Consider the following 22984-nt stretch of genomic DNA (forward strand, 5'->3'; position numbering starts at 1 on the left):
AGAGGCCGCGAGACCAGATATCCAGGCGAAGTGGCTCGCGATACTGAAGGTGCATACGGTGAAAGGGTTCAGTCCATCGGCGCCGCACTCAGATATGAGATCGGTTTGGAATCAGGCTAGGGAAATGAGATGGAGGAAGATCGAAGATAATCCCTTTACAATATAGTTTGGGGTGCTTAGGTGATTGGAACACAGCTCTGAACTTGGGACCATGGTTATTCCGCAATCAAGCTTTGCTCATAGAGGATTACTAGCGGGCAGTGCGCGGCGGCACGCCACGCTTCATAGATTGGTTCCAAAGTTGATTTGCTTTTGTTTTTGATAATCTGTTGACCATTCTGCGTGTTTGTCTTTGCAATGGTGCGAAAACGGTCGCACACTACTTATTTATTTATAAAATTTATATATAATGTAGACATGGATACAGAGATAGGAATGGGTGTGATACATTTACTGCTCAAATATTGTGGACCTCGGATCCATCTAACCTATGTGAGGTTCCTTTTGTTTGGTTTTGTTTCGTTGGACCCTTTTTGCTTTCCATTTTTGTCCGAAAATCCTAGACACACGGAAAGTTACGGGCATCTCACGGATCAACAAGGCTAACTAATCTTCTCTCCCCCCTATTTTCAGTGGGGGTGGGGCCCGCCTCTTTCCTAATCTCCAATTAAAACCCTCCACCTAATCACAGTCCGTTGAATCCGTAAAAACTATCCCGTGTGTGTAGCATCGCGACATATGGTAAGAACATCCATGAAAAAAGAAAAGAAATATGAATATAACAAAGATTTATCTTTTCCGTTATTTTATTCACAATGGAAAACAAAAAAAATCTAAATATCTGGCTGTTTAATTATATAAATATTATGACAAATCCTATAAGCTCAACTTTCCAGAATTAATTCTAAGGTAGCGCCTTTAAACTCAAAAATCAACGGACAATTTTTCCTGATTTTGGTGGTGCTGTTGTTGGCAGAAGAATAATGGTATTCAAATAAAGCAGAGATGGTATATGTACCATTGAGCAACAAACATGAATAATCTAAAAACCTATAATCATTCTACAACTTGATCCTTACATAAGTACCACTGAATTTCATGTTGTACATCATATGTACTGAGGAAATATACGGAAATTTGGCTCTAGGGAGCACATGCTCCTGCATGCCAAAAATGTAAGTTGCAATTTTTTCAGAGGAAAAAACTTAAGCATTTTCCTCGGTTGCGTATGCCGGCGACACAACGACGGTGGCCTTTGTGGGATCCAAGCGGCGGCGATCTCCCATGGTCTACTTCTCCTCGGTGTTGGCGGTGGCCGCGGACGTCCTGGCTGCCTCCGTCGGCAGGGCGCGGTTCCGCCAACGTTGGCGGTGGATGGCGCGTCCAACAACGATGCCCTGGACGTCGTGCCCCCATGCGTGCCGGCGTGGAGCAACTGGTTACTCCTCTGCAAGCCGGCTTGGAGCGGCGAGTTGCTGCACCAAGGGCGACCTTTGAGCGGCGACAGCCTCACCCATGGTACTGGCGGCCTAGGGTGAAAGGAAGGTGGAGCAGCGAGTTGCCTGGCTCGTATCCGAAAGGCTCGCAGATCCACCCAGCCATCGAGATTGCCTCTTCCTACTCAACAGACGCCATCGAGATTGTGGAGAAAATGGTGCAAGGAGGAGATGAAGAGCGAAGGTGTGGAGCGGTTCTTGCACAACATCTGGTCTTGTTTAAATAGCAGGCGGACGTGAGGAGCCAAGCGGCGAGAGTGAGGGGTTTTTCCGTGGGTCGGGGCAGTCAGGAACGGGCATGGCAGCGGTTCGGACTCCCATAAAGCCCCCTAGTTTGTTTTCGGTTTGCGGAGGAAAACACGTCCGGACCGCCCGACGGATCGATACAACCCAGATTGGAGGACACAATATGTTTAGACCGCGCGGTCCGGACGTATGTGGGGGGTTTGAGAGTTGGCATTGTAGATGTCCTAATAGATAACCGCAAATGATAACTGGCACACATGTGGCACGAAATAGCACCACCCTGGTGTTTTTTACCCTAAAGTTGTCATAAAAAAATTAAATTAAAACTTGCCATCCAAACAGAAGATTGTCATGCTTCACAACTAAAATTGCCATCCTCGGATAACTAAACTCGCCATAGAAAACCAGCAGGATGGAATTGCTTCGTGCCACATGTATGACACTTATCAGAGTTCTAGATAATAGAGTGGTGCCACGTCTACGAAAAGGTTTTTATCCCCCGTTCCACGCAATTGATTGAAACGAAAACAGAGATCACAACGCCGAGGCAAAGCCAAGGTAGCTAGCCAGTAAGCCAGCAAGGCAACATCCAGATCAAATAAAGGGTTTTTCTAATCTTATTACAGGCCCAGTGACGAAAACTGACAAAGAGAAACTGCACCACGAAGCATGCACGTAGGGAGGGAGAGGGACGCACACCCCTAGTGGAATTTGCAGGTTGAGACACCGTTCCTGAAAGCTGCGGGCAGGGTGTCCGGTGTGATGTGAGGGCACCCCTTGACGCGCAGATGAATGGGACCTGTGCAGCGCCCGAGGCCCGACAAGGACGACAGCAGCGGGCAGTCGGCGATGCTCACGTCCCTGAGCAGGGGGAACGCAACTTTGGGCATGTCATTGTCATTCCACGCCACCAGTTCCTTCATGTCGTCCAGCACGATCTTCTTAAGCTTCGGGAACGCGCCGCCGCCGCAGAAGCCGCCGTCGATCCTCGCAACAACACAAAGCTCCTTGATTTCGAGAAGCTCAAGGCACGGGAGCTGGCCCAGGGCCGGAAGGGCCTTGAGCTTCCTGCAGTTCTTGAGGTACAGGCGCGTCAGCTTCTCCAGTCCGCTGAGCCAGGTAGGCGAGGTCTCCCCGGGGTACCTCGCGATACGAAGTTCATGGAGGTAGCGGTGGGGCTGGAGACCTTGGAGGACGGCCACCGCGGGCGCGGGGTCAGCAGCAGCGGAGCTTCGGGCGACAGGTTCTCCGTGGCGCGCATCCGGGGCCCCCCATTGAAGCTTCAGGACCTTGACGGAGCACTTGTTGTCAAGCCGAGCCTGCTTGGCTTCCTCTTTGCTCGCGACGGCCTCCAGGCCCTTTATGCTCAGCGTCTTCCCAAGGGACTTCATCCCGGCCAGCTCCCACAGGCCGTGCCCTTCCTTCTCCGATCCCCTCATCACCTGGAACTCGATCGACTCCCGAAGTTTAACCAGCCTTCCTATGCCACTTATGTTGGTGATGCACTCTCTCTTCTTCCCTTTGTCCTCCTGGCCCACACTCAGTGTCTGAAGAAACACTAGCTTGGTGACTTGATCACCGAGATCACTGCTGACGGTGCTGGGAAGGCCTAGGTACCTCAGATGTTTCAGCTTGCCAATACTCGCTGGAAGTCCAGTTATGGCTGTCTCTGTCAGATCCAGTACTCTCACACCCTTGAACTGTTGGAGTATATCTTTGTCAATGGCAGCGATACCATCATCATCACCGTCATCCTTTAGGACTATCAAGGTCCGCAGATTGCCGAGTCCTATGGAGTACTCACTCAGCTGATCAAGGCAGCCGCTGGTAACTGACAAGTGGCGAACCCTTGGAGGGATGCTAGTCCTGTCTGCGGTGCTCGCTCGAGAGATGCTTATGCAATTCTTGGAGGAGGCATCACGTATCATCCGATGGATGTGCTCGTGAATCACGTAACGATTATGTTTGTCTCCTCCGCCCTTGCTCTGTTCTAACTCAAACAAGGAGCGGTCCACCAGCTCCTGGAAATAGCCTCTGGCAACGTCTTCCATGCCCTTCTCCTCGACGAAACCAAGAGCCATCCACATCTTGCTCAGCTTCTCAGGTTCAAACCTCCAACCGTCTGGGAATATGCTGCAGAGCGCGAAGCAACGCTGGAGGTGCGGTGGCAGATGGTCATAGCTGGCGAGATGGCTTGCTACTACGCCGGCGATGTGGCATTCGATGTTTTCCAAGATGCCGCCGCGTCCCTCGGGCCCGCAGCCTGCCCTTCGTGCCTTCAACTTCTCGCCGATCTCTATGGCCGCCGAAGGGGACCCCTTGAGCTTGAGCACCCCCTGGATGCCGATGGTACCATCGGCGCTGATATTTGCGGTGTCGTTGAGCAGAAGCATCATCTCTTCAGGTTTGATCCCGTTCAGGAAGATGGTTTCTTGTGCGCCCAGTTTCGTCGAACAAATCCTGGATCGCGTCGTCATTACGATGCGACTCCCGACGCCCACGAAATCAGTGAAGCAGCGCAGCGCATTCCTTCTCTCGCTCTCGTTGATGTCCTTTTCGTCCCTCCATACATCATCCAGCACAAGCAGGCACCTCTGGGATGCCAGTTGTGCCCTGAGCTTGTCCTGAAGGCTAGAAATGTTCATCTCCTGGACTGATTTTTCGCCGACGGCCGACTTCCAAATCTCTGCCAGAAGATCGAACTGAGCATTCTTGCCGTAGGCAGGCACCCATATGGGCCGATCAAACTTGCCTCGGACATGGCGGTACGCCTGGCGAGCAAGCTCGGTCTTCCCCATCCCGCCGTGGCCTATGAGGGAGATAACCTTCTTGTCCTTGCAGTTGCCGTCCCCGAGCATGGAGACTAGCTGCTCATACTCCACGGCGTACCCGAAGAAGAGCTTCTTTTCCCTTACTGGCTCCGGGCCCAAGGGTGCTCTGCAGAGTGGAGAAAGTACAGCACTCCGAGTGGTAGGATTCTCGCAGAGCTCTCGCATCCTCTCACGAAGCTCCCCTAGGTTCTTGAGCACTTCCTTGAGCTGATTCAGTGATGGGCCACTGGTGTTGGTGGTGAAAATCCACCAAGAATATGCGGATTTCCTGCCACTGCTGCTAGCACTGCCACCACCACCGCCGGAGCGCTTCTTAAGGTTTTTAGCTGCCTCGGCCTCGAGGATATGCGACTCGAACAAGTCCAGGATCTCCTCCGCGTCATGGATGGCATCCTTGAGACTCCACAGACGGTTGACCCAGGTCCTGTCGTTGACGGAGCCCCCCATAATAGCTGGATCATCCAGGAAGTCCTTGATGTCCCCCAGATCTTCCGCCAGTTTCAGCAGCTTCTTCCTCATGCCCCTTGGCAGCTTGTACTTGCTGGAAGCGCAGGACCGTGCGACCTCCATGAGCTTGGTTATGTGCGGCGAGACGAACCATCCCACCACCGCAAGTGCAACAGCCACTTCCGGCCCCATGGCGACGATCGACGAACGCCGGCCCGCAGCCCAGCAGTTGGCACCTCACCTCTGCCAATTATTGCGTAACTGTAAAATTAATTAATGATGGGGATTTGGGAAACGACAACATCTACGAGCCGAGCCATGGAGCTGCTGCCTGTAGCGCTAAGAAGATGATGAACGAACGATACAAGTTACTAGTAGTGGTACCTGAGGTTCAGAAGAGCATGATGCAGATCCGAAACGATGCTAGCCACTCCTCCTAGCACGTATCAATGGATGAGGATCTGACGAAGCCAGCCATACCCCCCCGGCAAGGCGGCAACCGATCACCACAACCCAGCAAGCTCAAATACTGCATGCTATACGTTCAATGAAAGATGATGATCTCTTGGGGCTCATGCAATCGAGATCTCATCCCATTCTACTTAATGGAGAGAGAGGGCAGGAAGAGAGGACAGACATTGTGAGAACGGATGGAATGCATGCACAAGGACTAATCAAAGTCGTCGAGTCAACCGTTGGACAGCTCGTTTTAAGGTTTATATTTGTAGAAAAGAAATGAGCAGTGGCTGTAGGAGACGCGCCTGCGGTTGGTGGGCCCAGAAGAGACAAAACTCAATGAGCAGGCTGGTACCAGTGCCTGTCGGCGACTAGCCAAGTCAATATTATCAGGAAGAGTCGATGACTAATATAAAAGCGTTTAGTAATGATCAAAACACTTTTATATTAATTTACAAAGGGGTACATTACTACGTAATTTGGTAAGAGCAACTCCAACGGGCGACTAAAAGGGATGTGCGTTTTGTCCGCTTTTTATTTATTTGGGTCGGCCAAACGGACGTGTACGTCCGCATTTTCAAACGGATCAGCTTGACCATCCAATGGAAGGCTGACGCAAATATGTCGGCATGAAAAAAAAACTCGCACAAAATAAACATAATTAAATATAAGTAGCCGGTCAAAGTCCACTTAAACCTAATTAAATATTAATTAAAACATAAAAAAATCTGCGCTCGCCTGCTGCCGCCCCGCACACTGACCTAGACGTCGTCGGCCTTGTCCTTGCCCTTGGCGTCGACCTCGCCATCGCCGGCGAGGTTGATGAAGACAGGAGCAGGGCCAACCCACCCGAACGCCGCCTGGTACACTGCGAGGGCAGCCTCCTCCGACGTCTACTCGGGCGGCGGCATTGCGGCCTGCCGCGCGCGCTCCTCCTCCCCGAGACGGAGCGCCTCCGCATCGCGTTGGAGCATCGCCTCGTAGCGCATTTGCCGCTCGCCGTCGGCCTGCTCCTGGCGGAGCCAGTGCGCCTTCCAACCCTCAAGGTGGGCCGCCTCCCGCGCCGGCGTCGCGAGAAATGGACAGGAAGCGCGCTCACCCACTCGCGGTACTGACCCGTCCACGTGTAGGCCTCCTCCGGCCAAGTGTGTGGAGGCGGGGAGCGCTTTCCGCGTCGGATCCGGCTTGGGCTCGACGGGTGGCGGCGGTGGCGGCACGAAGAGCGGCAGGGAAGGGCTTGCTCCAGCCCATCCCAGTGCACTTCCTCCTCGAGGCGGCTAGCCTTCAGCGCGTGCTGCAGGGCCTCCTCAAGGGCGGCTTGGTACTCCGCCTCCGCCTCCATGTCCTCCGGCTCTACCCGCGGGGCGGCGGTGGGAACGACGGCGGGATGACGTCGACGCCTTCACGCTGTTGCTCCTCGTGTTCGAGGGAAAACCAAGCCTCCTAGCTAGGAGAGTCGGTGGCGTACTCAGGCATCCGCCGCTGCTTCGGCGTGAGCTGCGCGCGGCGCCTGCGCATCTACTCGTCATGCGCCCACTGGCTCCGCGGAACCGCCGGCACCGAGATCCGCTGCGGATCCAGGTGCCAATGGTGCGGCAATGTGACGTCGGGGTAGGGCAGCGACTGCCTGTACTCCCAGTGCCACCGCGCTTGGTGCACCAGGATGTGCAGGCGCCGGCGACCTAGGCGGAAACGCGCCGGCGCCGGAGGAAGAAGGGGAGGAGTACGGGATGACGAGGCGCCGGGGATGCCCTTGCCCTTGCTGCTGCTACTGCCGCCGAAGAGGCCCATGGCACGCTAGGGTTTGCTGTCGCCGGCGAGGAAGCAAAGGGAGTGGTGGGGGGCCAGATGTGCACGGAAGTGGATGAGGCTGGCCCTGCTGCACGCGTGCTTAAAAAAAGACGCTTCCACTGGCTGACTAGTGAACCCGCTGTCGGTGGTCGTCATAAATAAGACAACGGCGGCGGTTGGGTGGCCTACAGGTGGGGACGCGGCGGACGCCGAGGAGACGCGCGTGCGGTGCGTCCGCTTCGCGTCCGCGCCGACGCATTTCAAGCGTAATTTTGGATCGGAAATGGGTCGACGTGGACGCCAGGAAGACGAGATTTGCGTTTGGGTCGACGCGTTGGGCCCCCACTTTTGTCCGCGCTGATTCAAACGGACACCAGCGGACGAAATGGGTCTCCCTATTAAAGTTGCTCTAAGTACTCCTAGTACGAGAGAGCTGTGCTATTTAATCCGGGGTGACAGAAGGAAGCTGCTCGGGGTTTGCCGGTGGAGACAACTATGGCCCGCAACGTTCTATAATCACTTGGCACAGCAATGGTGGTGCTATTATTCCACCATTCTACAGGCTAGTTGGATGTAGCACTGTCGCTAAACTTCGTGCGAGCTGCTTGCAACCCATCAAGTTCTCCCAGACTGAATCCATGGAGGAAACCGCTCACACAGGACAACTTGCTCTCAATCTTGACGCTGCTTTTTTCGAAGACGATCACACGGCCACACGGGAGCGTGCGGAGCTGTTGTCCGGGACAGCAAAGGTAGGTGCGGCCATTGCCAACTTGGAACATGTTGCGGTCTCCGCTCCGCTGAAGCCGCTGCTAGCTCTTGTAGAGAAGGTTTTAAGCTAGCCCAAAGTCTTGAGTGCAACCAGTGGCGGAGCTAGATGCAGATTACGCCTAGGGCTGTGCTATCTTGAGTGATAAACTTCTATGATTTTCTATGCTTTGCATGAAGAAATTACGAAGGAAGTTTTTTCTAGGCCTGGGGCTATAGCCCTAGCTGCCCCAGGCCTGTCTCCGCCACTGAGTGCAACTCTCTCTTGGTGCAAACGGACAATTTGATCATAGTTGAAGCTTTGAATCAAAACATCGGCGTTCGATGGTAGCGGCTGGAATACTTGACGACTGTCGTGCTTTCGTGCATGATTTCGGGAAGGTTTTGATTGAGTATTTGTAATCACTGGTAGAAAAAGAGGCTTCCATACGCCGCCATTAGTCCCCAAAAGAACCGAACCGCGACCAAAGGGGTCTTTAGTCGCGGTTCGGGAGAAGACCCGCGACCAACTACCTGGGCCCAGCGCGCTCGGTCGACAGCTGGCCGACGGGAGGGGCTTTAGTCCCGGTTGGCCAGGCCGACCGGGACTAAAGGTCCCCGAAGGCCTTTAGTCCCGGTTGGCCAGTCCAACCGGGACTAAAGGCCCATCCAGCTGGCGGACGGGAGGGCTTTAGTCCCGGTTGGCCTGGCCAACCGCGACTAAAGGCCCATCCCTATATATACTCAGCTCACTTCACTTCACTCAGCTCATCACTTCACAATTTTCAGAAGGTGGTGGTGGGGTGGTGGTGGGTTTGCTTTTGGTTTCTCCTATGCACACAAGGTGTTTGATGAAATGCCCGAGAGCCTGAAACAAGCCACACTTGAGCTTTCTCATTTATTTTTCCTCCGCGATCGCGGTTAGCAACTCGAACCTTTCATGTGTCATTGATAAAATATGCATGTGTGTAGTTCATTGTTTAATTAGTATTATTTCTAGCTACTTAGTTTAACAAATGCATGATGGTTAATTATATACTTTATATAATAATAATGCAGATGAGCACAAAGGAGAGTAATTTGACCTACGAGCGTTGCTTTTTATAACCATCAATGATTGGCCTGCTCTCAGTAACCTTTCGGGACAGACAAATAAGGGATACAATGCATGCACCCACTGCTTACATGAGACTGAAAGTGTACGTTTGGTTAATTGTAAGAAGAACATGTACCTGGGTCATCGTCGATTTCTTTCCCGAAATCATAACGTAAGAAAGAAAGGCAAGCATTTCAACGGGAAGGCAGATCACCGGCCGAAGCCTGCGGAACGTACTGGTGCTGAGATATTTGATATGGTTAAGGATTTGAAAGTCATCTTTGGAAAGGGTCCTGGCGGACAATCAGTTCCGCGGGGAGTTGACGGGCACGCACCCATGTGGAAGAAGAAATCTATATTTTGGGAGCTAGAATATTGGAAAGTCCTAGAGGTCCGCTCTGCAATCGACGTGATGCATGTTACGAAGAATGTTTGCGTGAACCTGCTTCTTGGGCGTGTATGGGAAGACAAATGATACAAAGGAAGCACGGCAGGACCAGCAACTTTTGAAAGACCCAGATGACCGGCATCCGGAATGGTTTCAAGGTCGTGCCAGCTACGCTCTTACCAACGAAGAGAAGGTCATTTTTTTTGAATGCCTGAGCAGTATGAAGGTCCCGTCTGGCTTCTCGTCGAATATAAAGGGAATAATAAACATGCCGGAGAAAAAGTTCCAAAACCTGAAGTCTCACGACTGCCACGTGATTATGACGCAATTGCTTCCGATTGCTTTGAGGGGGCTCCTACCGGAAAATGTTCGAGTAGCCATTGTGAAGCTATGTGCATTCCTCAATGCAATCTCTAGAAAGGTAATCAATCCATAAGATCTACCACGGTTACAGAACGATGTGGTCCAATGCCTTGTCAGTTTCGAGTTGGTGTTCCCACCATCCTTCTTCGATATTAGGACGCACCTCCTGGTCCACCTAGTCGAAGAGATTTCCATTCTCGGTCCTATATTTCTACACAATATGTTCCCCTTTGAGAGGTTCATGGGAGTATTAAAGAAATATGTTCGTAACCGTGCTAGGCCAGAAGGAAGCATCGTCAAGGGCTATGGAAATGAGGAGGTAATTGAGTTCTGTATTGACTATGTTCCTGACCTTAAGCCGATTGGTATTCCTCAATCGCGGCACGAGGGGAGACTAAGTGGAAAAGGCAAGATCGGAAGGGATACCACGATATGTATGGACGGTCATTCTATGACTGAAGCACACCACACAGTCCTGCAAAATTCCAGCTTGGTGGCTCCGTACTTCGAGCAATACAAGAATATTTTACGCTCGGACAACCCGGGGAAGCCTGAATCCTGGATTAGAAAGGCCCACATGGAGACTTTCGGCAGTTGGTTGCGAAAACATTTCATGAATAACAATGATGTTGGAGATCAGCTGTACATGTTGGCCAAGAAACCATCTTTGACTATAACGACTTTCCACGGGTACGAGATAAATGGGAATACATTTTACACCATCGCCCAAGATAAAAAGAGCACCAACCAAAACAGTGGTGTCCGCTTTGATGCAGTAACCGAGAATGGGCAAAAGGTCACATATTATGGTTACATAGAGGAGATATGGGAACTTGACTATGGACCCTCCTTTAAGGTCCCTTTGTTCCGGTGCAAATGGTTCAAGCTAACAGGAGGTGGGGTAAAGGTGGACGAGCAATACGGAATGACAATGGTGGATTTCAACAATCTTGGTTACCTTGACGAACCATTCGTCCTTGCCAAAGATGTCGCTCAGGTTTTTTATTTGAAGGACATGAGTAGCAAACCGAGGAAACGGAAAGATAAGAAAAAACAATCAGTACATCATGCGATGATCCAAAGCGCCACATTGTTCTTTCAGGGAAAAGAAACATCGTGGGAGTGGAGGACAAGACAGACATGTCAGAAGATTATAATATGTTTGGTGAAATTCCGCCCTTCAAAGTGAACACTAACCCAAGCATTAAGTTAAATGATGAGGATGCTCCATGGATACGGCACAATCGTAAGCAAGCAGGGACGTACAAGGGAAGAATTGATGTGTAATAATTTATTGTACCAAACTTTGTATTTGGTCGATGAACTGAATGATGTATCAAACCTTTTGTCAAACCTTCAAGGGATTTTAAAATGAATTAGTTTTATTTTACTGATTTTTTTGATATATAATTGTATTTTTAAGATTTTAAAATGTCAGAAGATTTTAAAAAAGGAAAAAGGGAGAAAGGAAGAGAAAAAGAAGAAAAACAAGAAAAAAGAAGAAACAAACACAAGAAAAAAACAGAAGAAAAAAGAAAGAAAAAACAGAAGAAAAACAAGAATTTAAAATGAATTAGTTTTATTTTCTGATTTTTTTGATATATAATTGTATTTTTAAGATTTTAAAACGAATTAGAAACAAAATAATATAAACTTTAATAAAATAAAATAATTATCATAAAGTAAAATAAATAAGTAATTATCATAAAGTAAAAATAAATAAGTAATTATAAACAAAATAAATAAAATAAATAAGTTTTTTGTTGTAAGTAGAAACAAAACAAAATAAATAAAGCAAAAATGAAAACAAAAAACAGGCAAAAAATAAAAAATATGCCACCTACTGGGCCACCACGGCCTGAATACGACTAGAAACCCATTAATGGGCCAGGATTCAGGCCCGCAGAAGGCCCAGTAGGACCACTGGCTCATAGTAACAGAATAGGCCCGTAAGCCTGCATTTGAGAGGAGCTCGAAGTGGTGAGCGCAGCCGCGCTTATAAACCACTGTCGGAGCCTCTCGGCTAGCGAGATGGGACTAAACTTCCCACCGCACCGCGCTAGTTCAGCACAGACCCTTTAGTCGCGGTTGGGGAGGCGGACCGCGACTAAAGGTGCCCTTTAGTCGCGGCCCGCCTCCCCAACCGGGACTAAAGGTGTCCTTTAGTCGCGGTCTGCCTCCCCAACCGCGACTAAAGGGTGTTCCTGCGCGGGAAAGGAAGGGGCGCCAAAACCCTTTAGTCGCGGTTGGGGAGGCGGTCCGCGACTAAAGGGTACCTTTAGTCGCGGTGCGCCTCCCCAACCGCGACTAAAGGTCCGTCTATATATACTTCACTCAGCAGTTTTGCCACTCCATCTCCTCTCTCTCGACGCACCGCGAAGCGCTGCCGCCCCGACGCCGATCGACGCCGCCCTGCCCCGACGCCGACGCCGGCACCGAAGCCCTGCGCGCCGCCGCCCCCGTCCCCAGTGATCGCCGCCGCCCCCGTCCCCAGTGAGCGCCGCTTCCTTGCCCGCGCCTGCGCGCCGCCCTTGCCCGCGCCTGCGCGCCGCCGCCCTTGCCCGCGCGCGCGCCGCGCCCTTGCCCGCCGCCCGCCGCCCTGCCGCCCGCCGCCCGACGCCGTCTGCCTGCTGGCCGGCGCCGGCCGGCCCTGCTTATTTTGCCCGCGCCGCCGAAAAAGCAAAGGAATTAAAGAAGAAGAAGAAAAAGAAAAAGGAAAAAGGAAAACACAAGAAAACCAAATTAAACAGAAGAAAAAAACAAAAGAAAACAAAAAAATAGAAGAAAAACAAAGGAAGAAGAAAGAAAAAAGAAGAAGAAAAAAAACAAGAAAGAAAAAGAAAGAAGAAAAAGAAAGGAAGAAGAAAAACAAAAGGAAGAAGAAAAAAAGAAAGAAGAAAAAGGAAGAAGAAAATAAGAAAGAAGAAAGAAAGAAGAAAGAAAATTGAAGAAGAAAAAACAAGAAAGGAAAAGGAAAAAAAAATGAAAACCAAATAAAAACCAAATGAAAACCAAAAGAAAGAAGAAAGAAAAAGGAAGAAGAAAAAAAGAAGAAGAAAGGAAGAAGAAAGGAAGAAGAAGAAAGAAAGAAAAAAGAAAAAGGAAAGAAGAAGAAAGAAAGAATAGAAAGGAATAAGAAGAAAAGGAAGAAGAAGAAAGAAAGAAAAAAGAAAAAGGAAGAAGAAAGGAAGAAGAAGAAAGAAAGAAGAAGAAAGGAAGAAGAAGAAAGAAAGAAAAAAGAAAAAGGAAGAAGAAGAAAGAAAGAAGAAAGGAAAGAAGAAGAAAGGAAAGAAGAAAGAAAGAAGAAGAAAGGAAGAAGAAGAAAGAAAGAAGAAGAAAGGAAAAAGGAAGAAGAAGAAAGGAAGAAGAAGAAAGAGGAAGAAGAAAGGAAGAAGAAGAAAAAAAGAATTTTTACTTAAAAAATCTTATTTTTTAATTCCTCCTCCTCTATGTCCCCTTAATCTTATTTTTTAATTCCTTTACACTTAAAGAATTTTTACTACATGCAGGAGTGACATATGGCGGACGACAGAACCGAGCCGCTTAGGGATCCGGAGGCTGAACGTTATTTAATGGGCATCATCAACAACGAGATTCCTTATGTGCAGCTGAGTTGTCAATTCAACCACACTTGAAAGACTTAATATCTGTAGCACAATATTTAGTAGCAAGGTAGTATGGAAGTAACGGTAACAGTGGCAAAAGTAACAGTAGCAGTTTTGTAGGAATCGTAACAGTGGCAACGGAAAAGTGAAGTAGCAAAGATCAATATGAAACGAGCTCGTAGACAATGGATCAATGATGGATAATTATGTCGGATGACATTCATCATGTAATGGCTATAACATAGGGTGACACAGATTTAGCTCCAATTCATCAATATAATGTAGGCATGTATTCCGAATATAGTCATACGTGCTTATGGAAAAGAACTTGCATGACATCTTTTGTTCTACCTAGTCCTGGCCATCTCAGGCCTGGCCCTGTCGGCCCACCCTGGCCCGGCCCTGTCGGCCCACCTAGGCCCAACCCTAAAATCCAGGGCCTAGGCCCCATGGGCTTGCCCGTGGGCCGGGCTTGGGCCTGACTTTTGAGCCCACCAGCAGGGCCTGGACGGGCTTGGGCTTGGCATATTGGCATTTTAAGGAAGAGGCCCGGCCCACGACCCTAAGCCCTAAGGGCTTTTCAGGGCTTTTTACCAGATAGGCCGGGCTTGGGCTTGAAATTAGGCCCGGTGGTAGGGCCCGGGCCTCAGTTTTCTGCCGTGGGCTTTTTTAGGCCCGGCCCAACCATGGCCAGATATAGTCCTACCCTGCCGTGGCAGCGGGGTCCTATTGGAAACTAAGGGATATTATGACCTCTTTTTAATAGAGTACCTGACCAAATCATTAGCACTTAGTGAATACATGAACTCCTCAAACTACGGTCATCACCGGGAAGTGTCCCGACTACTATCACTCTGGGGTTGCTGGATCATAACACGTAGTAGGTGACTATAACTTGTAAGATAGGATCAAGAACACAAATATATTCATGAAAACATAATAGGTTCAGATATGAAATCATGACACTTGGTCCCTAGTGACAAGCATTAGGCATAGCAAAGTCATAGCAACATCAATCTTAGAACATAGTGGACACTAGGGATCAAACCCTAACAAAACTAACTCGATTACATGGTAAATCTCATCCAACCCATCACGGTCCAGCAAGCCTACGATGGAATTACTCACACACGGCGGTGAGCATCATGAAATTGGTGATGGAGGATGGTTGATGATGACGATGGCGACGATTTCGCTCTCCTGAGCCCAAAACGGACTCCAGATCTGCCCTCGCGAGGAAGAACATGAGGTGACGGCTGCTCCATATCATAAAACGTGATGAATCCTTCTCTCTGATTTTTTATCCCCGAACATGAATATATGGAGTTGGAGTTGAGGTTGGTGGTGGCCTAGGGGCCCACAAGGACAGAGGGCGCGCCCCGGGGGGTGGGCGCGGCCCCCACCCTTGTGGCCAGGTTGTGGGTGAGGGAGTCCTGGATTAAGGGGTCCTCGGACGTCCGGCCTGTTGGACATGGGCCGGACTGATGGGCCGTGAAGATACAAGACAGAAGACTCTCTCCCGTGTCCGGATGGGACTCTCCTTGGCGTGGATGGCAAGCTTGGCGTTCGGATATGAAGATTCCTTTCTCTCTAACCGACTTTGTACAACCCTAGTCCTCTCCGATGTCTATATAAACCGGAGGGTTTAGTCCGTAGAGGCAACCATAATCATACAGGCTAGACTTCTGGGGTTTTAGCCATTACGATCTCGTGGTAGATCAACTCTTGTAATACTCATATTCATCAAGATCAATCAAGCAGGAAGTAGGGTATTACCTCCATAGAGAGGGCCCGACCCTGGGTAAACATCATGTCCCCTGTTTCCTGTTACCATCAACCTTACACGCACAGTTCGGCACCCCCTACCCGAGAGCCGCCGGTTTTGACACCGACATTGGTGCTTTCATTGAGAGTTCCACTGTGTCGTTGCCTAGAGGGCTCGATGGCCCCGTCAATCATCTACAACGGTGCTGCCCTGAGGGAGGTCTTTCTCCCCGGCCAGATCTTCGTATTCGGTGGCTTCGCACTGCGGGCCAACTCGCCTGGCCATCTAGAGCAGATCGACAACTACACCCCTAGCCATCAGGTCAGGTTTGGAAGCTTGAACTACGTAGCTGATATCCACAGAGACTTGATCTTCGACGGATTCGAGCCTGATACGTCTCCAACATATCTATAATTTTTGATTGCTCCATGCTATATTACACTACAAAAAAATACACTTCCGTGATGATACGTGTTTGTCACAGTAGGTCGCGTTTTCTGTCATGCATGTACATCCATGACAAATTTATGACAGAATCAAGATAGTCATACATGTGCTGTCGTAGAAGTGTTCCATGACATTGCCAAAATTATCATCACGGAAGTGTCCACTTCCATGACGATAAATCACGCGTCACAAAAGTGCTTTCGTCAAGGGTGACTGACACGTGGCATCCACCGTAACGGAACGCCATTAAGCTATCGGGTCGGATTTTGGATCCGATAACCCATTAACAGCCACGACCAATGCCATTTTTCACGTGTAAAATTCTCATTGGCTGACGGATCCACGCGTCAGCTCCGCGTTGGCACAGGTGTCACTCATCCAACGGTCGAGATGGGCCTATGATATGTTGACACGTGGACCGGCCCAAAAGTGGCCCACAAAGTTTAAATGGGCCGACCCAACCGAAGGCCCATAAGATTTAGCGGACCATAATGGGCCGACCCAGCTAAAGGCCCACAATATTTAGCGGACCATAATGGGCAGGCCCAGCTAAAGGCCCACACGATTTTGCAGACCATAATGGGCCGGCCCAGCTAAAGTCCCACATGATTTTACGGACCACAATGGGCCGGCCTAGCTAAAGGCCCACAAGATTCTGCCGACCATAATAGGCCGGCCCAGCTAAAGGCCCAACATTCTCTGTCAAATCGGCCCGTCAATGGCCTGTCCTAAACTTGTCATCAACGCGGCCCATGGTCACTTCTGGCCCTTTAACTGTCCGCTAAGTAATTGGGCCGAATTACGGCCCGGTGTATTTCCGGCCTGTTAAAGGCCCGACTTCATTTGCGCCCATTTACAGGCCATCAAAACTTTCGGCCCATAAACGACCGTGAATGATTTGGGTCATATTCGGCCATGTCTGACATTCGGCCTGTTAGAGGCCCACTATAGCTTTGGGCCACTTTCGGCATGTTGTCATTTTCGGCCTGTTAACGCCGGACGTAAACCATGGGCCATATGTGGCCCAACGTCATATCGGGCCCATTAACGGCCCATATAAAAATGACGATAATCTAGCCCGACCGAAGTTCCGGCCTGTTAAAGGCTCGTGTATTAGGTCGGCGCATTTACGGCCCGTCCGAATTTCGGCCTGTTAAAGTCCAGTGGGTTATTTGGCACAATCAGGGCCCAATCTCACTTTCGGTCTATTAAAGGCCCATGTATTTTATGGGCTCGAGATATTTACACCTATAAACGGCCTATTTTTATTGAGGTTCCAAATTATGTTTAGGCCTGTTAAAGGCCCACTATGGGCACAGGCCTACCAGAAAAATATGAAAGCTTATGCTGATTTAGGCCCAGATATTTTTAGTGGGCTACATGCCAATTTCGGGCCGTAATCGTTTTTAGCCTAATTAGAATGGGCCCGATGAATGTTGGCATGTTGGGCTCCTACGAAGCTTTCGGCCGAATACATTACTAAGATAAACCTACAACACAAAAATAGCGTCGTAATTACTGGAGCCTGAGGCAACATCATAAATGTTGTATCACAACAAAATAAATTCCAACCATACAACAAAAGGCCTATTGGCATAAAGTTTACAGTCCTTCCAGATAAAAGCACCATCAGATGTATAGAAGCACAGATCATTTGACCTGAGTGCTAATGTTTCAGGCTATAGAATCTGATGGAGCAGCACGATCTCCACCTTTTTTCCGCCATTGCTCTTGAACAACGAAGCAAATGTCTGATAGTCTGGTTTCAAAACCATTCATATCTTGACGACATTTCTCAACCACTATTCTTGTTTCCGAAACAATGTCCATTAGGGATTGGACTTGTGTCTGGAGCACAGATATATCACTCTGTCTAGCAGGAAGATTTTGTTTAGTAGGCGATTTGGACGAGGTTACCTTGACAACCAACCCAGAATTACGCAGGAAGGTGCTTTTTGCACTGTTAGTGGAGAGATACTGACGCACTGCAGCAAGAGGTGACATTGTGCCTGTAGTAGCCTTGTCACCTTCAGGTGGTTGTGGCTGTTCAATCATTTGTTCCATAGCTTCCTGAAAGTTTGAACTTGTAGACTAGTGTACCAGATAAGTTACTAATGAGACAAAAACAAACAAAGTAGGTTAAACGTTTATACATAACTTATTTTGGTGAACTACTGTAATACATTAGCATGTATTGTAGTGCCAACTACATAACAAAATCACTTTCGGAACATATGTCCATGTAGCAAGCCTACTGTATTGTCTATTTCCTCACATTCGTTGACATCTAAGGATAAAGAGACATGGTTTAAAGTAGGATGAACATAGTATGACATCATTCATATCATGGGCAAACAGATATAAAACAAACAGGCTATTTTATCATTGTGTGCGCACGTGAACATGACAACTAGATTACATATCAAGACCAAAAGAATATCCTTCATCTCTTTTAAACCATGTAAGGTGAAATGATACGTTAAGACAACTGTGAATAAAAGTGAACAGAGTAACTGACATTGGCTGCAAACCAAGTAGTTAAATGAACACATCACAGTACCAATCAGTTCAAGGCAGGAGGAGTAAGGACTTACAACAGCGGCTTGAACTGGTGTGCTCATGCCCTTCATCTTGCTGGTGTGGCAATCCTTGAAGATTTGCACTGCATTCGGTTCAGGTTCTTTTTGGTCCGCACGGGATTTCCTCTGTATTTGGAACAAGTCAATATAGATACGATAATATGGCACAAAAAAGAAGGAAGTAGCAGCTATTTGCAAGAGCCTCGCAGTGTGCAATATAGCTACGAGATCCTGTTGTCTGTTGGAATTTCACTTTAGAATGGTTGGTTTTGTTCTTCAAACAGTTAGCCTAGAAGAAGATACACTTGTAAGGCACATACATAAATACAAGTTCAATATGTGGTCTGATCAAATACATACAGCCTACCTGATACTTTGGATCAGACCAGTGTTTAACGAAGGCTATCCAGTCTTCATCTGTAATATATTCCACTGGAGATGTTTAGGCGATTTCATTGTTAGCCTTGCCTTCAAAGTGAGATTTTCTAAGGTGGTACCGATACTGTCGCAGAGCAGACTGAAAAACATGAGTGCATGCTTGTCTAGTTGCATCATCTTTCGGATCCAACTTGAACCTCATCTGTTGAAAAAAGAATGTGAGTCTTATTAGGAGGAAGCTAGAAAGTATGGGACAGAGCAAGACACTATTACTAATTGCGATGAATAACATTACTTATAGATAAATGGTCAAGGAAGGTGTTAAACTAGGTATTGTCTTTCTCATTCCTGTACTGGATCCACGTTGGGAGGATACGTGCATGACACCTAACGGCAACGGCTGCCTCTGATACTAACTTGGCCGACTCTGTAGCATCACGTGGCCTTTTTAAACCTGCCTCAAAATGGATCTCCATTCTTCCTCCTTTAGATTTTGTTAATCTGTCAAGCATTATCCCTGATGTCTGTTTCCACTTGCGCCGTGGTGCTAGTTCAACAACGAATATGGAAAGTGTTAGTGTACATCAAACTGTGAGAGTACATATAAAGGAGCATGCAACTGCAACTTGACTCGGTCAGGTACCGTCTTGGTGTTGATGCTCATGAGGTTCATCTGATCTTGCCAAGTCCTGTTGTGTCAGCAGTGCTTTGGAAGTAGTGTTAGGTGTGAAGGCAGCTTGGGAACTGGCCAGTTCCGGAGCAAACGAACGAGTAACTGGTTGAGATGCTGGTACAATTGAAGCGGATGCTGCAGCTGGTGGAGCAGGTGATACTGTGTTTGTAGATTTAGCCGGTGGACTTGGACCTTCTACTGCACTATAAGTACCAGCAGAATCTCGACGGCAGAACCTTTTCCGTTTCACCCGACGAGTAACAACACTCCCTACTATATTATTTTCCTTGCTCTTTTTTGACTTTGCCATGTCAAGCTATACCCACAACACAAAAGAATAAAATCACTCTTCAGAACTCATTGATGCATGATACAGACAAGCAATACTTTGATGTAAGACAACCGTATGAGGATGGAATATGTAAAAAAAAACAGGACGGCATGACATATTCACAACTATGATGTGAAAACTAAGCAGAAGGATTTTCAAGAAAATAGAAGTAATGCAAGATAGACACCATATGAAAGATGCAACCAATATTACTCTACCAAGTTAAAAGTGTCTTGTCATAAGTGGCAATTCGAAAAATTAGAAGCAGTACAACGTAGAAATCAATGCAAGATGCAACCACTATCAAACTGCCATGTTAAAAGCGTCCAATCATGAGTGACTGATGCGGGATACACGACAACAGTACTTTGATGTAAGAACATGGTATGATAGATAGATGTAGTGTATTCTAGACATAGAAAGCCATGTCATATGCACATGTATAACGTATAAACTCAGCAGGTGCAATTTAATCAAAATAGAGGAAATACAGGCTAGAAAACATATGCAACATGAAACCAATTATCACATTGTCAACTTAGAGCAAGCACATGCGATGGTGGAGTAGGGGAGATGAACTCATCATGTAGACTTGGGACTTCAACTTCATTAGCAGTAGCAGTGGCAAATCTAGAGAGTCTCTGTTTGCGTCGGTGCGGAGGACCACCAACATCCCCTAACTTACTCTTTTCCTTCCTATTTTCTGATATTGCCTTATGAAGTCAAAACTACAAGAAGATGAATAAAATTAGCTCTGCATAACTGGTTGATGCATGATACAGACGAACACTACTTTGATGTAAGGCAAGCGCATGATAGGAGGATGGAATATATACAAAAAAGACAACGTTTCATATTCACACGTACGATAGGAGGATGGAATATGTATGAAAAAACAGTAAGTGGAAGGCATTTCAACAAAATTAGAAGAAATGAAAGCTAGGCACCATATGAACATGCAACCAATATCACTCTATTAGGTAAAAAGTGTCTCGTCGTAAGTGCCATTTCAAGAAATTAGAAGCAGTACAAGCTAGAAGACATTGCAAGATGCAACCTACATCACAGTCCCAAGCTAAATGTGTCTTATGGGTAAGTGATCGTTGCAAGTATAAGTTGCAAGCTACGCAGATGCAATTCAACATAATCAGAAGCAATACAAACTAGACATCATACGGAAAACGCAACCACGTATAGCAGTTCCAAGTAAGAGCAAGCACCTGTGATGGTGGAGTAGGGGAGATGTGCTCATCATGTATACGTATGTTCTAGAAACAGGAACACATGTCATATTCACATGCATTATGTCTAAAGTAAGGAGATGCAATTCAAGTTAGAAGCAATACAAGCTAGACATCATACGCAACATGCAACCACATATAATAGTGTCAAGTTAGAGCAAGCACCTGTGATGGTGGAGTAGGGGAGATGTGCTCATCATCTACACAGCTACGTTGACTGTCCAGCCTTGTGTTGTCTTGCGAATCTTGTTGGGAGGATGGCGGAGTAGAATCTGTAGAGACCCCTTGTTTGAGTTGCTCCGAAGGACCACCATCATCCACTGCCGGACTAATTTCCTTCAGCTGTAATGATTTTGCATTGTGAAGTCAAACCGATAAGAAAAAGGAATAAAATTCGCTCTTCAAAACTCATTCATGCATGATACTGACGAACACTACTCGGATGAAAGGCAAACACATGATGCGAGGATGGAATATGTATGAAAAACAGGATGGTGTGACATATTCACACCTATGATGTGGTAACTAAGCAGAAGGCATTTCAACAAATTAGAAGCACTGCAAGCTAGACACCATATGAAAGATGCAACCAATATCACTCTGCCAAGTTCAAACTGTATGGCATTTCAACAAATTAGAAGCAGTACATGCTAGAAATCATATGCAAGACACAACCAATATCACAGTGGCGACTTAAAGGTGACTTATCATAAGATATAGTATGTACCAAAAACAGGAAAGCGTGTCATATTCACATGTATCATGTGTAAGCTAAGCAGATGCAGTTTACACTAATTAGGAGCAATACGAGCTAGACACCATATGCAACATGCAACTAGATATCACACTGCCAAGTTAGAGCAAGCACCTTGGATGGTGGAGCAGGGGAGCGGAGACTTGGACCTTGTAACGCACTATCAGTACAAGGAGAATCGGAACAGATGCTCCGTTTACGTTGCTGCAAAGGACTACCATCATCGCCTTCCTTACTGTTTTCCTTCCTCTTTCTTGATTTTGCCTTGTCAAGTCAAACCCATAAGAAAAAGGAATAAAATTTGCTCTTCAGAACTCATTGATGCATGATACTGACGAACACTACTTTCATGTAAGGCAGCCACATGATAGGAGGATGGAATATGTATGAAAAACAGGACGGCGTGACATATTGACATGTATGATGTATAAAGTGTAAACTAAGCACAAGGTGCTTGAACTTGTTAGAATCGATGCAAGCTAGAAACCATATGAAAGATGAAACCAATATCACTCTACCAAATTAAAAGGGTGCCCTAACAAATGTATTTGACCAAATTAGAAGCAATACATGGCAACAGGCTAGAAATAATATGCAATATGCAACGAATAAAGGTGACTCATCGTAAGTGATTGATGCAGGATACAGAAGAGATGTAGTTTCATGTAAGAACAAGGTTAACACATAGATGTAGTGTGTACCAAAAATAGGAAGGCATGTCATATTCACAGGTATAGTGTGTAAACTAAGCAGATGCAATTTACCCTAATTAGAAGCATTACAAGCTAGACACCGTATGCAACATGCAACCACATATCACACTGCGAAGTTAGAGCAAGCACCTGTGATGGTGGTGTAGGGGAAGTGTGGTCTTCAGGTACAGAGCTATGTTCAATATCTTCATTTAGGCTTGCTGTTTCTTGAGAATCATGTGGAGAGGATGAAATTGCATTCTTTATAAGAGTACTGCGTCTCATATTAACCAACGCGCGTGACTGTCTCATCGATAGTCGCAGGATACACAAGAACAGTAGTTTGATGTAAGAACATGGTGTGATAGGCAGATGTGGTATGTACCAAAAACAGGAAGGCGTGTCATATTCACATGTATAATGTGTAAGCTAAGGAGATGCAATTTAACAAATTAGGAGCATTGATGAGGGATACACAAGAAAAGTAGTTTGATGTAAGAACATGGTTAATAGAAAGACGTAGTATGTACCAAAAACAGGAAGGCATGTCATATTCACAGGTATAATGTGTTAACTAAGCATATGCAATTTACCCTAATTAGAAGCATTACAAGGTAGACACCATATGCAACATGCAACCACATATCACACTGCCAAG

At 47.3% G+C, this 22984-nt stretch overlaps 1 protein-coding gene across 2 annotated transcripts; it reads right to left on the minus strand.

The window, feature by feature from the left end:
* Positions 1–2221: 2221 nt before the first annotated feature.
* On the minus strand, positions 2222–5693 carry LOC123187013 (putative disease resistance protein RGA3). Of its 2 annotated transcripts, none has more exons than XM_044598758.1 (2): positions 5405–5693; positions 2222–5263 (listed from the first exon to the last, which is right to left on the minus strand). In XM_044598758.1, the coding sequence occupies exon 2, from the start codon at positions 5210–5212 to the stop codon at positions 2444–2446; it is 2769 nt and encodes a 922-aa protein (XP_044454693.1). In that variant the 5' UTR covers positions 5213–5263; positions 5405–5693; the 3' UTR covers positions 2222–2443. The 2 variants fall into 2 exon arrangements, with proteins under 2 accessions (XP_044454693.1, XP_044454692.1); XM_044598757.1 differs by having other exon boundaries at positions 2222–5281.
* Positions 5694–22984: the final 17291 nt, after the last annotated feature.

Source organism: Triticum aestivum, chromosome 2A (genome assembly GCF_018294505.1).
Source record: "Triticum aestivum cultivar Chinese Spring chromosome 2A, IWGSC CS RefSeq v2.1, whole genome shotgun sequence".
NCBI lineage: Eukaryota > Viridiplantae > Streptophyta > Magnoliopsida > Poales > Poaceae > Triticum > Triticum aestivum.